The 24494-nt window shown below is 48.1% G+C and overlaps 1 protein-coding gene across 8 annotated transcripts in view; it reads right to left on the bottom strand.

The window, feature by feature from the left end:
* Ctif (cap binding complex dependent translation initiation factor) overlaps positions 1-24494 on the bottom strand; it is a 266010-nt gene that overhangs the window by 145824 nt on the left and 95692 nt on the right. For all 8 annotated transcript variants that reach the window (XM_034518416.2, XM_034518412.2, XM_034518413.2 and 5 more), the window contains one exon: positions 24300-24375. In XM_034518416.2, coding sequence (XP_034374307.1) covers positions 24300-24375 — 76 coding nt within the window. The remainder of the gene's footprint in view (positions 1-24299; positions 24376-24494) is intronic.

Raw genomic sequence — 24494 nt, 5'->3', positions numbered from 1 at the left:
AATGAGTTGAGGTTTTTTTTGTTTTTGAAAGGCTACGGTGATAGGAACAAAGTTCTGGAAATTTTTGGGGTGCTCTGCAAGGGGTGGTAAATAGAAGAAAGGAAGAGAAGAAAAAGCTCTCAGTCGTATCTGTCTCCTGGGCCTGTGGAAGGCCGTGGATGCTTCCAGAAGTCAGGAGAAGAGGGGGTGGAGAGGAAACGAAGTAAGGTGGTGTTGTTCCTTTGGTGTGGGCAGATCAGCCAGGTAAGCAGCAAGGAGGTGGCAAGGCAGGCTCGGCCTTGACCAGGCCTAGAGGCTGCGCAGTGCTATACAGGCAAAGGCCTGGCAGGAAGGCGGGCAGACTGGGTTGGTGTGGGGCAAGGTGCCACTGAGTGTTCTGGTCTATATTGTCAGAGGAAACTAAACAACCATGTGCAGTTCTAATAAACGCCTCTGATAATGTCCCCCAGACGTTGTCCATGGGAAAATCCAAAGGCGTCAAGCCAACATGTCCCCAAAGGGAAGGAGAGAGGAAGAAGAAACGTGTACACAGCCTTGGGACTGTCTAGCACCAGCAGGCTCTGACACCAGGGCAGCCCTCAAGCTCAGTCCCCTTTGTTTCCAGGCCTCTCTGGAAGTCCAGTTGATTCCCAGTTGACTTGGAAGTGACGGGAGAACTTTTCCCATATTGCAGAAGGCTGAAAACAATACATCAGAGTGAATGTTACCACAATTGTTTCCACTGAAGTTATTTTGGGGGAGTTGAGGAAGATTGTCTATTCCTAGACATTTCCTTCACCTGATTCACTTTATAAAAACGCAGAGGGAAGAGGCCCACGCTGCCACTGGTGCGTCTGGTCTGCTTATAAGCACGTGCACAGTGCTGGATGTGAGCGGTTCTCAGGAGACCCCAGGGAGCTGCCCTGATCTCACTGATGCTCATATGGAAGCCCCAAGGTTGTACTAGTGTTCTGTTGCTTTCAAAGACTCTCCCAGGCACCTTGCTGTATTTTCATAACAACTATCAGGGATAGCAGCTTGCAGGAAGATTTTACCATCCTGTTCTAAACACAACAAAACAGAAGTCTAAGTAGCTTGTCAATGTCTCCCAGCTTGGAAGAGCCAGGTCAGGGCCAAATTCAACCCTTGCAGTCCTAGAGTGGTGCAGGCTGGACCAGAGCTGCTTACATGTGTGTTTGCTACGGTCTGTCTTGCCCTGCCAATCTTTGTGCCAGGTACCAGATTAGGATGGGTCCCAGGTGCAGGGTCCCACAAGAGTCCAGTGTGGCCACTGCATATGGTGTAAGACAGGAAAGGTGTGGTCCACAAAGCTGGACAAGAGAGATAGAGTGGATATGGGATGCCATGCACAGTGGGAGATTGGTCCTGTGTGTGAGGGCAGGCGATGCCAAGATGGAACAGACCAGTCAAAGGGTTGGGTAAACACACTCTGTAAATCATGTGGAGTAGACTGATCATGGAGTAGATTGATTAGGTCAGAACCAAACATACACCAGGTGCCCGAGACGAGGGCCGGAGATCAGAAGGACTACTGCAGGGGTCAGGGAGGCAGTGGGAGACAGAGGGTGGGCAGCCTATGAATGTTTGAGGATAAGACTATTTAGAGGCAAAGATAAAGGCGGGGTACAGGCCTGGGACAAAGAAATTAAGTGGCAAACCAGACCCAGTCCCTGCTCTGACACAGCCTGATTTCTTAAAGGAGACAAATAATGAGTGTCACTCAAAGCTGGGTGTGACTGATCCATAAAAGACAAAAGTCACAGTTCTGGAATTTTAGAAGTTTGGATCCTGATCCCTTACTTTTATAAGATGTGAACCCCTTCTATGGGGGGGACCCAAACCATTCGGTGTCCCTCTCTGTGGGTTTGTCTTTTCTGGCTCATTGTGTTTGTATTCAACCATCCTCCTTCAGGAGAGAGACGGCCTCACCTGTGGGACAGCCACCAAGGCTGCTGTCCTTTGGGTGTCCTCAAAGGACCCTGGAGAAGGGAGGGATGCACATGCTTGACCCACCACACACTAGCCTCATAGAACAATGCTCCTCTTGGTGTTGGCAGAAGGACCACAGAAAGGAACATCTTTTCCTTTCTTGCCAAGTGAATGTTTCTCTTTGACCTGGCGGGCATACTGAAATAATGATCTGGAGGGTGAAAAGACCACAATGGGCTTTCCGGGCATTTTTGGTGTGTTTGTAAAACACGCCCATGGGATCTTGGTGTGTGTGTGTGGGGGGGGGTCTCTCTCTCCTGGCTCTCTCCCTCTCTCCCTTTCTCTTTCTCTGTGTGTGTCATATGAATAGAACAGCAACAACTGTCCCTCACACAAGCAGCCTCTGACCAGCTTGGCCATTATGTATCAGCTGGGCCAGGTAGAATTTATAGGCCACGGCACAGGGCTCTATCACAAGCTTTCTAAAAGCTTCCTATGGGCAACTTTCAACTCAGGAACTTTGTAATGAATTCCTTCGAGTGAACCGTAGAGTGTTGACTTGTGCACACAATCTGACTTAGGCTTCCATAAAAAGAATACGCTTCTAAGGAGGTGACATCATCTGGGACAGGTGAGTGAGGTAAGCTGCTGGGGACTGGCTGAGAATGCAGGAATTTCAGAAGCCTGGCGGCCTCTTGTAGTCTTGCACATCTCCTTTTGTGCTAACCCCCTTTGACTGCTGGCTGCCTCTTCAAGTGTGGAGTGACCTCTGAACCACGGCAGACTTCAGAAATTGTTCATCTGCTCAGAACTGGGGAGAACAGATGCTCTGTGCTCAGAGTAGGAGCTGTCTGGGTTTCGGTTTTTCCAGCTGCAAAAAACGAATGGATGGGGTCCCATTGATCCCATCTCCCAAACATCACATGCTTTCGAAAAAGCTGTTGGTTATTCTCCACAGTCGGATGGTTAGGCCCTACTGCTGAAGACAGCACTTAGTTATATTACTGAAGATGGAGAAATGGAGAAATAGAGCTGGTGCCCAACCAGAAGCTGCAACCATGCTAACTAATGCTCACAGTGCTGGAAGGAACTCTGCACACAACCAGCTTCAAACCCTGGAAACCGCAGTGACTTGTTCACAAGATATCCTGGTGCAATAGTGGCAATTATGTTTTATGGTCAACCCCATCTGTCTGTCTATCTGTCTGTCTGTCTATCTATCTATCTAACATTTGTCTATCTGTCTATCATCTTTCTATCTATCTATCTATCTGTCTGTCTATCATCTTTCTATTTATCTATCATCTATCTATCTATCTACCTATCATCTATCTATCTATCTATCTATCATCTTTCTATCATCTATCTATCTATCTATCTATCTATCATCTATCTGTCTATCATTCATCTATCTATCTATCTATCTATCTATCTATCTATCTATCTATCTATGCATGCATGTAAAACTTGAGTTTTAAAGGCTCATGAAATGAAACCCATACCTGATACTGATTCTGCTAAACTGGCCAAGAACCCGAGGCTAGACAGATCATGGGCCTGAGGGAGAAACGTACTACTATTACCCCGTTAAAGAAACATACCAATAAAATGACTCCTAGTTACATATTGCTAGACCCATAGATCAATGTTCTACTCAGCCCTCACCAGAGAAGCTTCTTCTCACAGTAGATAGGAATTAACAGAGGCCCACGACTGGACAATGTGCAGAGAGTGAGAGACTTTGGAGCACTCAGCCCTGAAGGGATGTCTTCATCATCACCTACCCCACCCCTCCCCGACCCCCAAAGCTCAGGGATTTTTGCAGAAGAGGAGGTGGAAAGTCTATAAGATCCAGAGGAAGACTCTGAGGAAACATCGTCTTCCAGACACAACAGAGCTGATGCACGTATGTACTCACAGAGACTGTGATAGCGCGTGTAAGACCTGCACATGCTCAAACCGGACAAAACCCCAGCACTGAGAAGAGGAAGTGGACACAAAGCCCCACCCCTAACCAAGAAGCCATTTGCAACTGATACCTGCTGGGGAAGGAGAAATCGGTTTTTCCAATAGAATGCCACAGACGGATCAGCTATACTTCAGGGCAGGCCCCATTCTTAGGAGTAGTTGCCGAAAACAACAACAATAACAACAACAACAACAGCAACAAAGAATACATGTTTTGCTGTGTGTGCTTTTGGTTTTTGTTTTACGTAGAGAGAGAGAGAGAGAGAGAGAGAGAGAGAGAGAGAGAGAGAGAGAGAGAGAATATGAAGTTAGGTAATTCAGGAGGTGGGGGGATCAGGGAGGAGTTGGGGGAGGGGAAACAGTATGATCAAAATATATTGTAAGTTTAAAAAAACTTACTATTAATGAAAAGTTAACCTTGGGTTTTGTTTTGTTTTGTTTTTGTTTTGTTTGTATGTGTGTGTATTTAAAGAATGGAATTACGTTAGGTGACTCTGAAGAGTCCTTCCTGGTACAGAACTTTATGACCTCGTGACTCCCTCACCCTGAGGAAACAGCGGCTGCTCCACCTTCTTGGCTGGCCGATATGTCCCAAGACAAGGTTCTCCTCCTCAGCCAGACATGTTCTAATCTCCAAATGCAGCTTTCTAGAAAATGAGTAAGTGGCTTGGATATTCAACTCACGTCATCTGCTTTAAATGGGGGACCAGGATACTGCACATTCAAACTTCAGATAACCCTGAGAGAGCTGTGGTCTCTTGGTCACAGGTTGAGCTCACTGACAACTTTATGCATAGGTTATTAAGTATATTAATGAAAGAAAACCGTATATTTATTGTTTCCATATTGACCAGGGACTACACTGGTCCATGTACCACAAGCTTTTCTTTGGGCTAACCTATGAACTCCCAGCATCCCCAGCAGCACAGTGTGAAGAACTACGAGGATACTTGGAACGGCTGACAACACAGGCTGTTGCAAAGGCAATGCAGAAAAGAACCATTTCTTAGGTGTTTTTATGAAGGTGTCTTCCAGGCTGACCTTCTGTGTGAACCCTGGGCACATGAGACCTAAAGAGGGGTCCTAGGGAGACCCTGGTTCTGGGTGGGGACTGCCCGTCAGCAGCTCCTGTTAGCGTTGTACTTGGGGCTCATGTGTAGGGAGGTACCAGGTTCACGGAGGGCGGTAGCTTGCACAGGTTAGTGGCAGCATGATTCTTTCTCTTCCCTTTTTTTTTTTTTCCTACTTTCCTCTCTACAGGACATTTTATGTGCAGACACTTTAGTGCTGAAATCTTTTCAAAGGCACCTACTTGATCATGATCCCTCAAGAAATTCTAGAATGGATCATTAAACAGATGTCCTGCGAGTGAGTCCCTTTCAACAACCAAACATCCAAGATCATAAAAGAAACAGTAGGTTGTTTGAGAAACATAGTGGCCTGGGGACCCTGGGCCCCAAATCTGTGCGTAGACTAGCTGTGTGGTCTTGGGGATAGCCCTTACTTATTAGATCCTTGTTTCCTTCTTTAGACGATGTGCTCAGAGTTGTGATTACCAGACTGTCTTCAGGATGCATGTCTGAAACATGTCACCTCTCCGCTACATGACAGAGCAACAGCTGCTCCTTCACCTGGCCACCAGGCTGAGGCAGCCAAGTTTTCCACATTCTCTTCAGCTGGTCCATGTACTCAGCCTTGACTTCTTACCCTTGAGCCTTCCCTTAGCCCATCCTCTCCCATCCATCAAGGCCAAACTAGCATAACACATTGTAGCTTACGTATCAATGTCCCAGGTGACAATGTTCATAGGACAAACCCTTCAAAGTAACCAGCAAGAAATGAAGTATTTTCAGGAACTAAGGCCATTCCCACAGTCCTTGCCCTTCAGGCCACTCAGAGTCCTCTGTTAGCACCTCAGGCTCTCAGGTGACTGTCCCCTTAGCACTAGGTTATGATGTGTTATCCCAGAGTAGATTGTCAACCTGACTTACGGGTGTCCTGGCTTATATAAACATTTCCAGATGGGAGGAACTCTCAAGTAGGAAGACTAAAGTTACCAGAAGTTCTACACATGTGGTTCTCAGGATAGCTTGCACTTTATAGGAGGCCTTCTGGGACCAGGCCACTCATGGGGATGAGTAGGGATCATGTTTCTTAGTAACACCAATGGGGGGAGTCCCAGGTGGCCACAGAAGAGGCTGGTGATGCCCCAAGGCCTGGAAGTCTGCAAGAGTAGCTTTTCCAGGATGGCTCTGCTCTCTTCTTTGCAGTCAGTTTGCTCACATGCTCTAAGTCAAAACTGGTGATTTGTTGGCTCCAGTATGGACAGAGCATCAGTTGAGTGCCCTGTCCCTTGACAAGGGTGTTTTAGGACTAGAACCCAGCCCTCAGGACTTTCAAGGTTTGCTGGCAGGAGTCTTACTACTAAAGAGGTCAAGTTCAAAGGTAGGAAAGGGATGGCTGGAATCCTAAGAGTACTGTCTTTGGGCCCCTAGGTACCTCTATCCTGGCAATTCTTGTGTTCAGCCTCAACCTTTGTGAGGTCAGAGCATAGAGATTTTCCCAGGGACCTCAGACAGCTGGTTGATGTCTCTCACTCTGCTTTATGTGTTGTTCTACCGATTCGTAAAACTGTTGTGTGCTTGTGTGAGTGTATGTGTGTGTGTGTGCATGTGTGCATGTGTGTGTGCATGTGTGTCCATGTGTCTATTCTTAAAGGTTTTGAAGAACAGGCAAGCAAAAAACAAAACAAAACAAAACAAAAAAAAGCAAAACCCTACATCTGGCCTTCCTGTACATCAGATTGTCTCCTTTATCCTCTAGCCCGTGACAACACGCCCAGGGCTCTAGCCACAGGCCAGTTTTATCTGGATTAAGAGAACGATCACTTCACCTGACTCCCAGACAATCATCTGCTCCACTTAACCCTGTCAAGCACTGTGAGCCGAGTCTTTCTTGTGCCCTCCTGTTCCGACTTCCCTCCCTTGTGCTGTGTATGACTGTGTGTGTTCACATGTGCGGGTATACGTGTATCGGGTGCACACGCACATTTGTGTGCCTGTGTATGGAGCCTAAGGCCAACTTCAGATGGTCCTCGGGTGCTGTCCACCTTGTTTTCTTGAGACAGGTCTCTTGTGGGCCTGGAACATGCCTGGTGGGTTAAACAGGCTGGCAAGCGAGCCACAAGGATGGGTCTGTCTGGGACTGTCAGATCACAACACCATACAGGACAGTTTTCTGCTGTGGGTTTCTGTGGAGAAACTCAAGTTCCCATGGTTGCAAAGAGAGCGCCTGACTAACTACTTCAGCACCTTAATTTCTTTCTTCCCTCCTTCCCTCCTTCCCTCCCTCCCTCCTTCCTTCCTAAGACAGGGTCTCTCTGGGTACCCCTGGCTTTCCTGGAACTCACTCTATAGATCAGACTGTCCTCAAACTCAGAGACCCACCTGCCTCTGCCTCCTGAGTGCTGGGATTAAAGTTTGTGCCGCCACTAGGCTTAATTTCTTTCTTAAACATCCAACCAAATGAGACTTTGTATTTAACATGACAAGTTGATGGCCTACACTCCTTTCAACTCCATTCTCTTCTCCCCTCCCACTAGCAGAAGTGTTATAAAAGCCACAGAAGCACAGAAAATAAGAAGAGAGATTTTTAAACAATTTTCAGAGGAGCAGAACGAATGGAGGAGAAGCTGGAAGAGTGAGGGGAGGTGCTGCCATGCTTTCTGTAGAGAGGGATACTGACTGACATCATGCCAGGATCTGGATCTTTTGCTGAGATGTGAAGGCATCTGGCACCAGAAAAGGCAGGATTCATGGGCTGGGTCTGTGGAGGGTGGGGTTCACAGGCTGGGTGTTGGAGACAGGGTTCATGTGCTGGGTTTGTGGGGGTATGGTTCATGGGCTGGGTGTGGGGGTCGGGGTTTACCTGCTGGGTTTGTAGGGACAGGTAGTGGGAGTAGATATAAGTTTGAATATAATTGAATATGAGAGCCCAAATTCCCGTCCACACCCCGCCCAGACACTACTCCCCTTCAGTCTTCACTCCCAGGCAAAGAGGCCAAAGAGACGCCAATCTGGGGGTTTGGGAGACTTGAAGGATATGACAGAGGAGAATCGAGGCCACATAGGCCCTGACAGTATAATCAACTCATAGCTAGCCTTGCTTTCTAAAAGCCATCCAATAAAGATTCAACCCCCCTCTCCATGAATAGTAAGTAGTAGCTTCTAGGACTGGGCCAGAGAAGGCATGAGGTCAGCCTCCTGTGCGAAGAAGCAAGGGCGAATGCAAAGACAAATGGGGACATTCCAGAAGCACACGGGAGCCAGTTTGAAGAGGCTAACACTATTGGGGACAATTTGTGCTTCAAAACAAACAATGAATTATAATCCCCTAAATTAAAAAAAAAAAAAAGAGCCAACATAGATGAATAAACAGAGGGAGGGGGCAGGTGTAGCCTACAGTAGAAAATAAGTTAATAAAATGAAAGCAGAAAAAATTATTTGCTAGCCAGCATGATGTTTTAGATACAAATCATTCATTCGTTCATTGGGCAAAAGTATTATCAGAAACAGTGTATCTATATAGATTCAAATTGCTCCTGATATGCTTAATTACAAAGGGGGAAATGTTACTTCGAAGTGCTGAGTCCTGGGAGCCACTGACTTGGCCAGGTGGTCAGCCTCACATCCTGCAATCCCTGTGCCTCCTGGATGACGTACCAAGAGGAAGCACTTCTTCCAAGGCACTCATTTAAAAAGCGTGTGCGTTTGGTCACGGAGAATCACCAATCACCAGTAAAGCCCGAACCGGTGAGCATTCTATGAAGTAACGAGGCTTGTACTCTGCAAAATGGCAAGGTCACGGGAGAAAGGCTGAGGGAAGATATGTGCTCTGGATAGTTTTAGATAACTAAAAGCCAAATGTAATCTTGGCTACCAAACCTAAAGCAAGGCAAAGCAAAACAAACAGAAGATAAAAAACCCAACTCCTCCTCCTCAAAAAAAAAAAAAAAAATACCATAAAAACTTCATTTATAAAGGACATGGATGGATCAACCGGCAAAATTTAAAGAAGATGTATAGGTTAATATCTAGTCTATCGGTGTTCACCTCCTGATTTTGACCATTAAGCTGTGGTTAGGTAAAAGGATATTTAAGAACACTGAGGGGAGATAGCTCCTACCCACCACACATCCCCCACAGTGATGCTCTGCCTCACCTCACCACGGGTCTACAGTGATGGAGCCACTTGACCACAGTTTAAACCGTGAGTCCAAATTAGTCTTTCCTTTTAAAAGTTGGTTTAAGAGGTATTTTTGTTATAGTGGTTAAAAAAAAAAAACTAACACATGCACCTTTTAGAATTTAATTTTTATAAAAGCGTGTAGCATGATGGAAATATGAGTAAAGGGTTGTAACTCTTTGGGTTCATACCCTGTAGAGCAGCGGTTCTCAACCTTCCTAATGCTGCAACCGGTTACCACAGTTCCGCACTATGTGGTGACCCACCCAACCATAACATTATTTTCATTGCTACTTTGTAACTGTAATCTTGCTACTGTTATGAATGGTAATGTAAATATCTGTGTTTTCAGATAGCCTTAGGGGACCACTGTGAGCAAGGCTACCCACTACTCTGAGGTGGGAAGAACTGACAGTCAGAGCCACAGAACGTGGTGGATGTGGCTCTTGAAGTCACTTAATCTGACACACTTTAGCAGTGAGGCATAGTAGCTGCCAGGCCACCTGATACATCAGTGCCACATGGGTGGCAGAAAGCTGGCCTATACTCTCCTGACTGCCCAATATAGAGCTTATGACAACAGCTCTGGGCTCCCTGGAGCAATAGGGACCTGGTAAGCATCTGTCACAGAATCCTCAGTGCAGGCAGCCTGCTGCAGGGCTGCTCTTGTCTCAGTGGATGGAATGATGAGGTGGCTGCCATTGTCTTTTTACCAGATCCCACCAGGCTGGTGGACCTCTGGGAATCGCAGCAGAAGGGCACATTGGATCCTCCATCAGTGACAGAAACATATGTCCTGGTCTGTGGGAACTGGGCAGGGCCACTCACTCTACACAGAACTTTCTCCTAAGCTTTTTAGATTGAAGTCAAAAGGGAAAAGCCTTGTCTTTGAAGAACACACAACTATATAAAATGCTTTTATCATCTGACAAATTCTTCCTTCAGAAGTCCTCAGCTGAGGACAGTGTGTGTGTGTGTTTGTGTGTGTGTGTGTGTGTGTGTGTGTGTGTGTGTGAGAGAGAGAGAGAGAGAGAGAGAGAGAGAGAGAGAGAGACAGAGAGAAAGAGAGAGACAGAGAGACAGAGAGAGACAGAGAGACAGAGAGACAGAGACAGACAGAGAGAAGGAACATGTAGACCCAGAAGCATGGTGGAGCCTATACAGGAAGAATGAGGTGGGGCAGGGATGGGGGAGACAGGAAATGAATATCTGTAGTAGGACCCTCTGCTCACCAAGTGAGACCACAGAGTCTCAGAGGGCAAGGCCAGACAGTTCCAGCTGCTTGATTTCTGCAGTGAGCTCAGGGCCTCTTTAATGTCAACTCCTGTTGGCTTCCTTTGGAGACAGAAGTTTGTTTGCTGGTTTATTCCTGGATTGGCTTTTGTTTGCCACTCAATGCAGGAAGGATGGACTTTCTGCTGACAAGCAACGAGTTTGGGGACTGCTTCTTCTTCCATATACATCTGATATACATGGAGGATGCTTCATCTGCATATATGAAGCATGAGCAGAAGGAAGAACTCCCCAGAATAGCTACATGGTTTCCCTCCATGTATAGACCAACTGCCACCAACTCTCCAGCTCTCACATGGCTGAGCTGAGCTTCAATTCAATTGCACTGACGATAAGGAGCCTCCCAGAAGCCCTGGTCTCTAGTGGCTCTGCCAGGGCTTTAAGTCTTAGGAGTCATTTGGAACACACCAATAACAGAACATGTGTCCTCCCCACGCCCCCTAACCATTCATGAATCTCCATCCAAGGTCACCAAATACAGCAGGGTTCTTTGTCCTTCATTTGAGAAAATTGATGAAAAAGAAGAAAGAAAAAAAAAATCCCCACAAACATAAAACAAACAAACACAACAAAGTAATCAAAATCTTAGCCACTGATGGAGGGAGACAGGGTTAGGTTTTATCAACTACTCAGTAAATTATCAGCAAGTTATTAAGACCCGTTGCTATGGGGCACATACTTGTAATCCAGCAAGTTGAGGCAGCAGTATAAACACCTTGAGGCCAACCTGGGCTACATTTACCCAAATCCTGTCTCAACATTTCACATACATCCACCCCTACCCCCACCAAATAAAACCACATTTTGCTGTTTTTGTTACTTGCTGTTTGGTTCTGATGCTACAAGTCTGGGGCTCGGGAATACAGTAATAGGGTATATGCCTAGTGTGCAAGAAGTCCTGGGTTCTAATGCCAGCACCACGAACGAAGATTCAAAAAGCAGCACACTCATGAGAGTACCCCTGGGAAGTCTGTTAAAAAACAGCTCTGGGTTCAACCTTGAGCTTCTAGTTCACTTGGAGAGAAGAGAAATCCAGGAGTTAGAAGTCTGTACTTCTGGTAAATTTCCAGGGGAATTCTGATGCTGATGAAGGGGAAGCCCACTTTGAGAACCTGATGCAGAGTTGAGTAAAGTGTGTGTTTAGCTAGGAGCTGGAGCACATTAGGGTAATGTGTACATCCCAGTGGCGAGGGAGGAAGGGGCGACCCTGTTTGCTCTATGTATGCATGGAGTGTGCTCTGACTCTCTGGGTCAACCAGAAGAGGCCTCATCCACAGCCTTTATCCTTGCAAAGCATAGGAGCATACTAGCCATTCAAATATGCTTGATCTGACCCTATGCTTCCCCAAGACCCCCAGCTCAGGTGACTGCATCATCACACACATTGCTGATCTCTCTTGGGCTTGACACCACCAGCCCCCAACTGGCTGGGCAGGACTTCGAGGCCTGGGATTGTGCAGCGGCTCACAATGGAAGGAAGAGGGTGTAGGAGGGAGGTCCCTGCGCTGACCCTGGTATTGTTCTTGGGCCAGAAGAAAGCTTCCTCCCTCCACCCAGCTACTGCAATACCAGAAAAAAGCGACATCAAGCCAGCGAGATCGAGAGTCGGTGCGTCCTGGGGGGTGGGGGTGGGGTGCTGCCTGCTGGTGCTGGCCTGGGAGCTGGGGCCCCATTCACAAATGCCTGCTGCAGAGCACGTAGCCCTGTCCGCCCCTGACGCCACTCCTGGAGACAGAAGCCTGGGTAAATGAAAATAACCAGCTTCTCCGCCTTCAAACCTACTGCTGCCAGGAAGGAGACCAGAGGCTCCCCTGGCTCATAAAGGAATAATGGGGAGCTTCACACTCTCAGAACACCTTCCCCTTCCTGGGCTTCACGGCTCCTTCCGCTGGCCTGGCGGGTCTCAGGAGAGAGAGCAGCATGCAACCTAGCTTACCCAAACTGGCCCAAGCCACCAGTAGCATCCCTAAAGAGTGTGTGTGTGTGTGTGTGTGTGTGTGTGTGTGTGTGTGTGTGTATGTGCAAACTGCCATAAGGTGAGTGGTGAGGTCACACGAAGGGTCAGCCAACAGTAGACACACTCAAAACTGGTCTAGCATGGGCCGTAGGTGCTCTCCTAGCAGAGATTAGTGTACCAGTGGTTAGAAGACGCACTACCTCTGTGCACCCACGGGTAAGGCCTAGTGGACCAACTCATGGTTTGCTCCTAGCACTGAGTGCTTGGCACCCCTGCTGGCTCCCTCTTCCCAAGCCCCACTCACCCTCCAGCAGGGTAGGGCAGGGAAGAGCAGGTGTTCTCATCGTAACATTAGCCCTGAGGCAGGTAGGGTCTAGCCTGGCCTCCCTTGGGCCCATGACTCTGCTTCCCACAAAAGTTCTCCAGCCCAGGCTGGCTTTATGATCATCCCATCATAACTGATAGAACACTTCTGGAATTCAGCAAAGGATTATGGGTATGGTTTGGCTCAAAGCGGGTCATGGAGCAGATAACCTTTCCAGTGGTGGCAAGATCTGTCATTCACAGTCCCTAGCCTGATCTGAACCGAATAGCCAACCTGGTAGCTGCGGGGAGCTGTGTACGATTGTAGAAATTCCCGATGACCTCTTCCAGGAGGTCCCAACAGAGCCCAATCCATGGCTTGCCAAAGCCTTCTTTCATCCCACTCAAGAATATCCAGTCAAGCCTCTGTGTGGCCCTGAGCCTCCACCAACTGATCTTGATACTCATGGAACCATATCCGGAAGGCTGCACCCCTCCTCTCCGCAGCCTCCTTCCATTCTGTACAATTACCTGCTTACTTCCTCTTGATGCCGTGTTCTCGTTTTTCTGATACCCTTCCCCCCATACAACCAAGGCTGAGTTCAAGGCTTCCCTCCTCTGAAAAGCACAAACACACAAGGAATCATGAAACAGGAGACACACTCAAAACTGGCCTAGCATCAAGAGGCCCGGGAGGCTCTGAAGGAGAATGTGGTCTGACTTATTCAGAAAGAAGAAAGAGAGGGAAGCTTTGGGAAGGACTCATGGATGGGGACTGACATACTAGAAAACAAAGAGGAATGGGTGCCTGGGAGAAGCTCCCAGCCCCTCTAGTGAGCTGATGGCAAGCGTTCTTATAGCACTTAGTCTGAGTGAGCCACAGGAAACCAAGAGAACCTCTGTCCCCAGCAACTCCAAGACACCCAAGAATGGCTCCTCCTCTGTCAAGCCTGTCCTTCTGTGTTCATTCTGATCGGAACTGGGCCAGTTAAGGAAGCACTTTGCAAAGGCAACTTACAAATGCCCGTCCATCTCTGTGTGGCTCACACCTTGGACTCCAGCCTAGTTTCACAATGCCAAACAGGTATATGATCCTGGCTGCGCAGCTGAAGAAACAAGAGGCCCTGACAGGATTGTTTAAATGAGGTATCTGACACTCCATGGTTGGGGATAGCTTGCCTTTCTTCCCATTGATGTTCCGGGTAACCTTCTTCTGTAAAGGACTGGATAGGAAACAGTGTAGGTTTGAAGTCAACAGGGTGGTGACCTGGACCAATGAGCAAATAGAGAGCAGAGGCTATACGGCGACAGTAGGCAAGAGGCCTAGACTTAGTGTGTGGACTGCAGTTTGCCAGACTCTGGCCTCAATGTGGGTCATATAAAGATGGTGGGCTCCTTGGACCCCTTGAAGCCAGCCCTACCCAGTTCCGAAGGTGGCTGCCACCTCAGGTCCTGGCTCCCTGTATTCTGTTCCTCATGGGGGTGGGAAGGGAAGGACCCGTGAGAACCTGCTCAGCCTTAGCCAGTTGCCTCTTCCCAAGGGTCCTTCCTGGTTGTCAGTACCAGAAGTCTTCAACTCCCACGTAGTCGTTTCTATAAAGGACTCACAAGTGGTAAAAATAACAATAGGCACGACTCACTAGCTCGGTGTTCCCCATTCCCCATGGGCCCTGCTACCTGGGGCCTCAGACAGGAAGCCGGGATTGAAGTGTTTCTGGTCTCCTTTATTTTTGTCCTAATCGAGGAGACTCTGGAGGAAGGGAGGATGGAGAGGTGAGGGGCTCTGGTCATCAGGGAGGGGGAGCTTTGGAAACCTGATTTTTGAAGGTAACAACTCATATTTGACCCTTCCTCAAAACTTTCATAGGGATTTTCTTTCTGTTTTCCCTACCCCTTTTCCATACGGATCACCTTCCTAAGTAGAGAGAAAAGACGGCCACTTTCTCTGGGCCAATCAAGAAACGGCACTCAACTCTACCTTGTACATCCTTTGCTGCCTAGAGCCAGAAAACTAGTTTGTGGAACTGCTGCTTCTTTCTCTCCTTTTACAAATGGGCCAGGCTGTCCAAATCTCCAGACCATAAAATGATAATGGAATGAACCTGTCACTAGGTGGCTTTGAGAATTCAGGGACAGGAAATACAGGCTCTATTCACAGCACCTATGAGGTAGAGATAAATGTCCTAGACCAGGGCACGGAGTTGAGTGTGAGACCCTGGGGACAAGGGCAATCGGGGCTCATTTACATTCACAACTGTGAGCCCCCTGGATGTGTCCATGTGCACTAGGAGGAAGGGTAAAGAGAGAGAGGCAGGGAGTGCAGGGACAGCATAGCTCAAAAGTCGTACTGAGAAGGCGACATTTGACCAGAAGACAGCTGCAAAAATAAACTCAGTAAGAAATATCTCCTCAGTCCTAAATGGGACGTGTTCTTCAGACCCTTCCCTTAAAGGCTCAGGGATGTATGCAGAAGAGAAGGTAAAAGACTGGAAGAGCCAAGGAAAAGGTGCCTTCCAGACACAACAGGGATGATGTACATACAAATTCACAGAGACTGTGACAGAACACACAGGATCTGCACAGGTTCAAACCGGACAAAATCCTCAGCAATTGACACCCACCGAGAGAGGGAAAGTATGTTTTCTCCAACCAAGTCTTACTGGGTATCAGCCACGCTCCAGGGCAGGCCCCATGCCCAGGAGCAGCTGGCCAACACAAAACAGACTCCATGGTTTTATTTTCTTTTTTCTTGAGAGAGAGAAGGAGTATGAAGTTCAGTAAAGAGTGGGAAAGACACAGGAAGAGTTGGAAGAGGGGAAAGAACAGGATCAAAATATATTGTATAGAGAAAATTAAAGCCAAAAAATTAAAAAAATTTAAAGAGGCAGGTGTCTTCAAGAAAGCTCTTGGTGCATGTTAGCAAGTGTTAATTATTGCGACACACCCATCGGTGGTGTCTCACTGAGGGGACACTAGACAATGCTGTGTACCATCTACAGAGAAGGTACCCAGTCCCTGCATTTGAACCGAGTCCATCAAAGGTATCCAGTCAGTACCTGTGCACAGAATGAAAGAAGTCAGATTGCTCCTCTCACAGGACTGTGAGGTAACAAGAAGCAGCACAGCCTTAAGGGCTGAGGGCGGGGCTGGGATGCAGGGAGCTAGGTGTTCAAGTGACTTGTGCCTGGGCATTTGGGGAGATTTTACTAATCCTATGCCTGTGAGTTCACAGATTCCGGAAGTTTCCAGAAGACTTGGCAAGAGAGACAACACAGCCCTAGGGAATGATAGTCACGCTTTCCCATCTGGAGGGCTGAGGCATTGGCCACAGCCAACCTAGCAGCAATGCCTATCAGATGTAGGGCAGAGGGCCCCACTAACCTGTTCTCACACGGTAACAGTGCCACCTGCTGGAGGACGGAGGCAGCGCCTGCCCCAACACCATTTTTTACTTTGCCAAGTATTAGATGAATCAGAGGGAATTCTTGGTTATCATTTTATGGGTGGCTGATTTTCATTTTGTAATTACCTTTGCCCCTCAGGTTCCCAGGGGGTGTGGTGAGTGTATAACTCTCACCCAGTCTTCATCTGATGCATGGTGGGGGAAGAATCTAAGTGCTTATCCCTAATTACTGTTCTCGTCTGTGTCTCCTGCCCTCTCTTGTTCTCTTGTGTGGGGGAAAAAAAGCTTGAGACATATTCTCCTGAGGTCAAAAGGCTACTTACTGTCCCTTGGGCCTTTTGGGGTCCTCCACAGGGAGTATCTTGGTCACAATCATGAGGCAAGACATTCCATTTGACTTAGTTACACAGGACGTTCAGTAAGAGCCTGGCCCAGTTTCCCTAATCCAGCTCAGTCACTGAGGTCAGAGCCAACTAATAATTATTGACAGGCATAGAATTTAGCTTACAAATGTCCTAGCAGAGACACAAAAGGAAGAAGCAAGGGGTACCGTCACTCCTGTTGCCAAACGAATCATAGACGGCATACCATTTGCCTGATGAAGAAGCCAGGAAAAAGGATAAAAACGTGTCCCTAGCTGGGCATAGTGGCACATGATTATAAATCCCAGCACACTGGAGGCAGAAGGTGAGCTGGTGTAAGTTTGAAGTCAGCTTCGTCTACACAGTGAGATTTGTCTCCAAAACAAAACATTAAAACAACCACCAAATCAAACCTAACAAATCAAACCAAAACCCCTCAAAAAAAAAAAAAACCAGTAATGACAACAACAACAAAACACCACACAGACACACACAGACACATAGACACACACACACACACACACACACAGAGACACACACACAGACACACTGTATAGGAAAAATTTAGGCAAGACAGCAGATGCATCAACTAACACTGTCTTTCTAAAGAGTTTTACAGAAGACACACAAGGCATCAGAGAAATGAGCATGGGCAGAGGTGGGGAGGGTCAAGGGTCATCCATTAGGACATCCAGGCTCCTCTCTGTATCTCGGTAATGTGAAGGAGTCCCCAGGGCTGCCTTAGAGATCAGAAGAACAGCATGTCAGCTTGGTATCTCTCTATGACAGCTGCTAAGCAGGCCGAGGTAAGGTAGAATGGGGCAGAGACTCACAATGAAGGGAAATAGCTCCTGGAGCCAATACACCTGGGAGTGATATCGCCCAGGCTGGGACTTCCTTTAGCAGTGGGATGGAGGTGAGACCAGGGGTGTGCAAGAGAAGCAGGGATCATTCCTTTCCCTGAATTTGAACTTGGATGGCTCAGATCATTGATCCAGGAACTTTGCCTATCCCCTTGCGTGTCCTACCAGTTCTTGTCCTTTCAAGGAGAGAGGCCAATGCTTTCCAGCTCCCCAGACTCACATCAATGCTGCATTCCCTGCACGCTTAGGCACCCTGGGAAGGTGGTCCTCTTGACTGTGTAATTGTCCTCCTGGGGGAGGCAGCCATATGCTCTGAGGGTTCCTCACAATCCTAGCATAGCAGAGGATGTTTGATCCTGAGTGGTGTGTCTTTTACTTCTTTTCTCACCTATGAAATCTGAGTAGGGCCATTTTGGGACAATCTGCTCACTGGGCATTGATGTGGAGGAAAGATGGTACAGACCTTTGACTGCTGGGGACCAGGGCTTCTCACTCAGGTAGACAAGGAGACATCGAAAGCCTCTAGTGGCAGAGTGGTGCATTGACACCCTCTAGTGGCAGAGTGGTGCATTGACACCCTCTAGTGGCAGAGTGGTGCACTGATACCCCCCCTAGTAGCAGCACACAGCCATCCAAGACGGTAACAGAATGACCACTGCACTGAAAATGGCAGGCAGACCATGCCATTCTCTCATATGTAGCTCATAATGCAGTGCCACGGTAGAACAACAAAGTCCTCCGGGATGCCAACATACTCTCTGCCATGTGTGCCCTGTGGTTTCACCACTCAGAATGACTGAGCCTGAATCCATGTTGCCTTCTGCTGCCTTACTTGACCAGAGCTTCTGGAGAGCAATGGCAGGCTCCGCCCACACAGAGCAGCCATGGGTGCTGTAAAGCCTGCCTTAGGCTTTCACCCAGCCCAGCCTCCTGCTCTTCCTCCCGGGCTGCTACCACAGGGAGACTTGGTGACTCTCACATCACCAGCTGAGGTGGCTCAGTGGGTGAAATGCTTGCCTCACAAACAGGAGGACCTGAATTTGACCTCCAGAAGGCACATTAAATGCATGTGCTTGCAATCCTAACATTGAGGGAGGGAGTCCCAGGATTCACTGACCAACCAGTCTAGCTGGCAAGTCCCAGGCCTATGAGAGGCTATGTCTCAAAGGAGACAAAAGGAGTGCCTGAGGAATGACACCTGAGGTGGTCCTCTGGCCCCCCCAGAATGAAAAAAAAATATAGATATACATATACATACATATATACATACATACACATATGTGTGTGTGTGTGCGTGTGTGTTTGTGTGTGCATGTGTGTATGTATATATAAAAGGAGAGGGGACAAAGCCAAACCTCACCTACACTGGCCCTTACTAAATGCTGTTTGTGGTTGGGGAGCCGCTCTTACAGCTGGGGTTCCTAGAGATGCAGGTGTGATCTCTGGACATGGACACCTGCTTGCCCCAAGACTACGGGTAGCTCTGAGGGCCTAGGCCCACAGGCCTCAGTAGCCCCAGCAATGAGAATTTCTATGGCTTGTACTAAAAGGGATTGCCCCTAGGATCTACTGCTCACCGTGAAAATACACCCAGGTAGGATTGCCAAGGGTAAGGTCCTGGGCTTTGGCTACAGGGGCTGGACCAGGAACCACTGTCATATCTTATCTCCAACTGAAGACATGCCACCCCCACCCCCCGCCCTCAATGGTCCCAGGAGAACTACCACAGTCATTAACTCTGGAGCCACTGGGGTTCTCTGCTCTGAGCTGGAGCCTCAAGGCTTTGGAAACTGCAGCAGCTTGGGGAGAAAGGTGGCGCCTGTAGGGAGAGGACACAGACTTTCACCCTAAGGGACTGTGACCTGGGCAAGATGCCAGCGTCTGCTCGGCATTTACAGCTCTAATGACAGGGCATTCAGTCTGTTACTCTTGTCATTTCCTTGAAGGGACCATGCCCTTCCTGAGGAACAAATGCCATTCTCTCTAAAAGGCCGGGGCAAAGTACCTACCCGAGAAGCTTAGTTGAGGGAGGGAAGGAGAGAGGATAATTGCTGGGGGTGCCTGCTGCACACCGAGCAGCTGCCTCCACCCTCCCCCACCATTGCTTTACAGTCGACTGTAGTCACGTGACTAATTTTGTCCAAGTAATTCTTCTGGGACCAAACATTTAAGACCCAGGGCATGAATCCCATACGCCATCTCTGCCAGGGCTACCTAGATACCCTTGGGGGTGGCAAGACTATACACAGAATCCAACTGAACCCCTGAATCCCCAAGGAGACAACTTGGGGACATTTAGATCCCTCGGCACAGTATCAGGAGAGGGTCCATGTGAACAGCCACTGAGATTTGAGGGTTTAATACTATGTTGTGGCCAGTAAGATCCTAACACAAGAGGTGAGGGAGAGACCTTCAAGCCATAGCCCAGAAACCACACCCAAAAGAGCATCAGCAGGAAGTGAGAGGGATGCTCTTAGCTGGGGACAAGGTGTGGGGTGAAGGGAATGGGCTCAATGACAGAACAGATAAAACTCCCATGATTTGTAACCCCCAGATGGCCATAGTCATGCCTCTAGAAAGCCATTCTTCAACAGCATTCTCTCATAGACTGGGGGTGTATTATGACGGTGCGTGTGGCCCGAGCCTGTGTTATGAAGGATATACAGCTACAGCCCCCCCAGTGTCCTCATCTAGGGAGGCAGTCTGACATGTGAGTGAGAAGGAACACTGGGACAGGGACCACCATCCTGCAGGGGTGAGAGGAGGTCTGGGGGACTGGGAGGATGGGCTTGCCCTGTGTCTCTGAGGGTGCCCTGTGTCACAGGGGAGGTGACCTCAGCAAGACAAGGCCTGTTAGGTAGAGCAAGAATGAGATGGATGCCAGGCAGAGGGAAAGCAAAGAGAAACGAAGGATCAAGGCAGATGGGCCAGAGCCCAGCTGTACTGCAGGTAGGGTAGACTGAGCCCAGGTCAGAGGCTGGGGAGGTTAGCTGGATCAAGAGACTGGACAGTAGCTTGGCCTTCTATGGGAAGAGAAGCTATTAGGGGACTAAGCTAGAGGGCTGTTACCGTCTATCTTCTCTTGAGGAGAGGGTGGAAGGCAGGTAGGAAATGAGCACAGGCTAACCCCCTTTATCTACTTCTTGGCTCTAGATGGGAGAGAAGGGAGCAAGTGGCTTTCTGTCTGGGAGTTCATTTATCTCACATGCCAAGGGCTTCCAAGGGAAGCTTGAGGTCCCCAGGCTACAGAGGGTTTTCCTTCTTGGTGGTCTTTATGGTCTTTACTTGAGCACACAGTGCCTTCTGGGTAAATCTGGAAGTGCTAGCTAGTGTTTGATGGTCACTATGTATGCTCTCCAGTCACTGGCTCTCAGTGACTGAGGCGAGGAGTCCCAAACAACCTGAATGGCATCATGTGACTCCATGCTGTGAAGCCCTACACATGCCAATGCCACGGCCAGGGTCGCTGGCACTCAGGAGCCCCAGTAAACAACTTGTGCAGGCACCTTCAGCTGTGTGGTGCTTTGAGGGACGTTACAAGCTCTCAGAACATCCGTCCCCTGAAGAGCTGCTTCTCTGGGACCTGGAATTCTCAGCTAGAGAGCTGTGTCAGCATCAGCCTAGGGAGACCTACAGGAAATGCAAGTCCCCCATGCAGTGGCTAGGCCACCGTGGTCAGAATCAACTGGGACCCGAGGTTTCTGACTGTATTGTATGTAGGAATTTCCAGTAATGTTTTAAAATCATGGATTCCTCTGCATGGTCCTGCACCTGAGCAGGCCTTCCCATGATGCAGCAGGGTCAGCCTTCTCAGCCAGAACATGGTATATGGCAGAGCCATGTTTTCCTGTCCTTCTGAAAAGAGGCTGTGAAGGGATGACGGCTTCTGTTCTCTCACCAAGACATCCTCTTCCTGACATGAGACTTTTTTTTTTGGGTGGGGGAGGGCTTTTCAAGACAGGGTTTCTCTGTATAGCCCTGGCTGTCCTGGAACTCACTCTGTAAACCAGGCTGGCCTCAAACTCAGAAATCCGCCTGCCGCTGCCTCCCAAGTGCTAGGATTAAAGGCGTGCGCCACCACTAACCAGCCAAGACATTCTCTTCCTTACATGCTTCTTGCAGTTGTTTTGGAAAAAGAATATTCTTATTTGTATATGTGTGTGTGTGTGTGTGTGTGTGTGTGTATGTATGTGTGTACATGCTGTGTGGGGGTCCTCAGGTAACAGCACACTTGTGTGTGCACGTAACCTTGTGGAGTGCTTCTTTGCTTTCACCTTTGTGTGAGCTCTGGGGACTGAACTCGGGTCACTCAGCTTGTGTGGCAAGCTCGCTCACCCACCGAGCCACTTCACTAACTCATTTCTTACTTGCTTTGACCCTGATGTATTGGGAACTATGACCTGTAAGCCTAGTGTGGTGGCATATACCTGTAATCTAGCCCTTAGGAGGATCACTGTGAATTTCAAGTCAACCTGGGCTACATGGAAAGACTCTAGCAAAACAAACTAACTAACAAGACAGGCTGGAATGGTTCCTGCCATAGGTAAGTGGGGAAAGACATCAAGCATTGACCAGAAGTTACGTCTCATGCTAAAACACATGAGAGATAGAAGGCAGGAGAGACAGATCTAGGGTAAGTTCTAAAAAAGAAAAAAAAAATACATCAGAGGGATTAACACGCTTAGACATCACAAGAAAAGACGAGTGAACTGGAGGACAAGACAGCAGAAGTCACCCCAAATAAGGAAAGAGGGGGAAAAGACCTTTAAAAGACAAGCAAATTTCTCAAGCCCTGGGGAATGAGAAGTGGGGCCTGTAGACATTTGAAAGCACAGACTGGGGACGAGGAAGATACACAGTGAACAGTTTCCAAATGTGCAGGCTTGGGAGTGGCTGGCTGGTTATAAAGTGCTGGTGTGAGAGCCAGAGGTCAGAGTTCAAACTCCAGAATCTATGTTAAAGCTGGGCATGTGCTGCATGGTCCCAGCTGGAGGCGATAGAAACAAGAGGGGCCAGTTTAGCTGAACTGTCAAGCTCCAGGCTGGTCTATATGCTTGTTAGATTTGTTTTTGTTTTGCTTTGTATTTTTTGTATTTTTGTATATATTTTTCAACTTGACAAAGCTCAGGCCATCAGGGGCAAAGGAGCCTCAATGAAGGAATTTCCTCCGTCAGTCAGGCTGACCTGTGGGCAAGTCTGAAGGAGTATTTTTTTGACTGATGATGGATGTGTGAAGGCCCCGCCCACTGTGGGCGGAGTCATCTCTGCAGTACACTGAGCAGGCTATGGGAGCCACCCAGTAAGCAGCCTCCTCCATGGCTTGTGCTTCAGTTCAAGCTCTCAGGTTCCTGCTCTAACTTCCTTCATAATAGAACTGTAAACTGAAATAAACTCTTCCCTTCCCAAGTTGCATTTGGTCATGATGTTTATCACAGCAATAGAAAGCCAACGAGGACAGTCAGTCTCAAAGAATAAAGGAGATGGCAACTGAGGGAAACCTTTTTTGTCATCTCTGTGTATATATACACACAGGCACACACACATCACACACACATAACACACACATCACATACACACATCACACACACCTATATCACATAAATATACATCACACACATCACATACACATACATCACATACACACACACATCACACACACATCACATACACACACTACACACACATCACATATACACATCACACACATATATCACATACATACATCACACATATATCCCACACATCACATACACATATCACACACACATACATCAAATACACACATCACATACATACATCATACACATACATCACATACTTATATCACATACACATACATCACATACACATATCACATACACACACATCACGCACACACATCACATACACACATTACACACACATCACATACAAACACACACATCACATACAAACACACACATCACACACACACACCACACATCACACAGACACACCACACACACATCACATATACACACATATCACACACACATCACACACACAACACACACTATACACATACACATCACATACACACATTACACATACACTACACACAAAGACATCACACATACATATCACACACATCATATACACAGCAGACATACATATCACACAGACACAGACAGACAGACAGACACACACACACACACACAGACACACACACACACACACACACACAGAGTCACACTTCAAAATATGACAAACAACCAACTCTAGATTTAAGAAACTCAGTAAACCCAGAGAGAGATAGGGGAAAGAGACCCTGCCAGTCCACCCTCGCTCAAGTGCTGGGGTCATTCTGTGGACTCCTTGGCCTCTCTCAGTGATGGGCTCAAGGCAGGGCAGAAAGGACAGAGGCCAAAAAACCAGGATGAGATGGGAAAGTGTGGTGAACGATGGTGAAGCAGTAGAAGAAATTCAGGAGTGAGACGAGCCCCACTCTCCAGTCCCTTTGGCTCTAAGAGTCACCTCTGAAGTCTCGAATTATTGGCATCTCTAGGCCTGGGTTCACTCAGCTCTGCTGAGCGAGTTCTTCTTGTCTCAGAGCTCTGACCCTTCTGGGAAAGGAATGCAATCAAGGACAAAATCAGCAATCACGGCGGGTGCCGCAGCTGGCAGGACAAGCTCATCTTTCAAGTGCCACGTTAGACACTCTGTAGATCTGCCCTTGTGTGCATGCTGTAAAATGCTCATAGTTGTGGTATCGGGTCAAGGGAAAAACTTCCAAGCTAGAGTGGTGGCCAGTCCAAGTCCCCTTCATTCAAGAGACAGGTCCTCGAATGTCCTTATGGTATCGCCACGGTGGGTTGCCACAAACACTGTCAGTGGGACAGCTGGTCCCTGGTGAGTCCCCCTTTTATCCACCTGCTCCTATTGCCATGCTGTAGTACGTCACTGGCTGGAGCAAGGGACCAGCAGGTGTGCCCAGGCAGAGAGCAAGACCAAGGACCTACCTGCCAGGTCGGGAGGACCTTCTCAATGTCGTTCAGGTTGATACCGTCTCCATCTTCCTGCTTCCCCTTTCCACACCTAGACCACAAAAGACAGAATGGTATTGAGAGGATGGCTCATCAGTCTTTGGGGAGGACGTCTTATTGGGCTCTTGTCCCTGACTGGCCACAGGAGAGGAGGGCAGGTCTGGAGAGGTG

This window comes from Arvicanthis niloticus, chromosome 14, assembly GCF_011762505.2.
Source record: "Arvicanthis niloticus isolate mArvNil1 chromosome 14, mArvNil1.pat.X, whole genome shotgun sequence".
Taxonomy (NCBI): Eukaryota; Metazoa; Chordata; class Mammalia; order Rodentia; family Muridae; genus Arvicanthis; species Arvicanthis niloticus.
The sequence above is the reverse complement of the archived record's forward strand: the minus strand, read 5'-3'. Positions and strand labels throughout refer to the sequence as shown.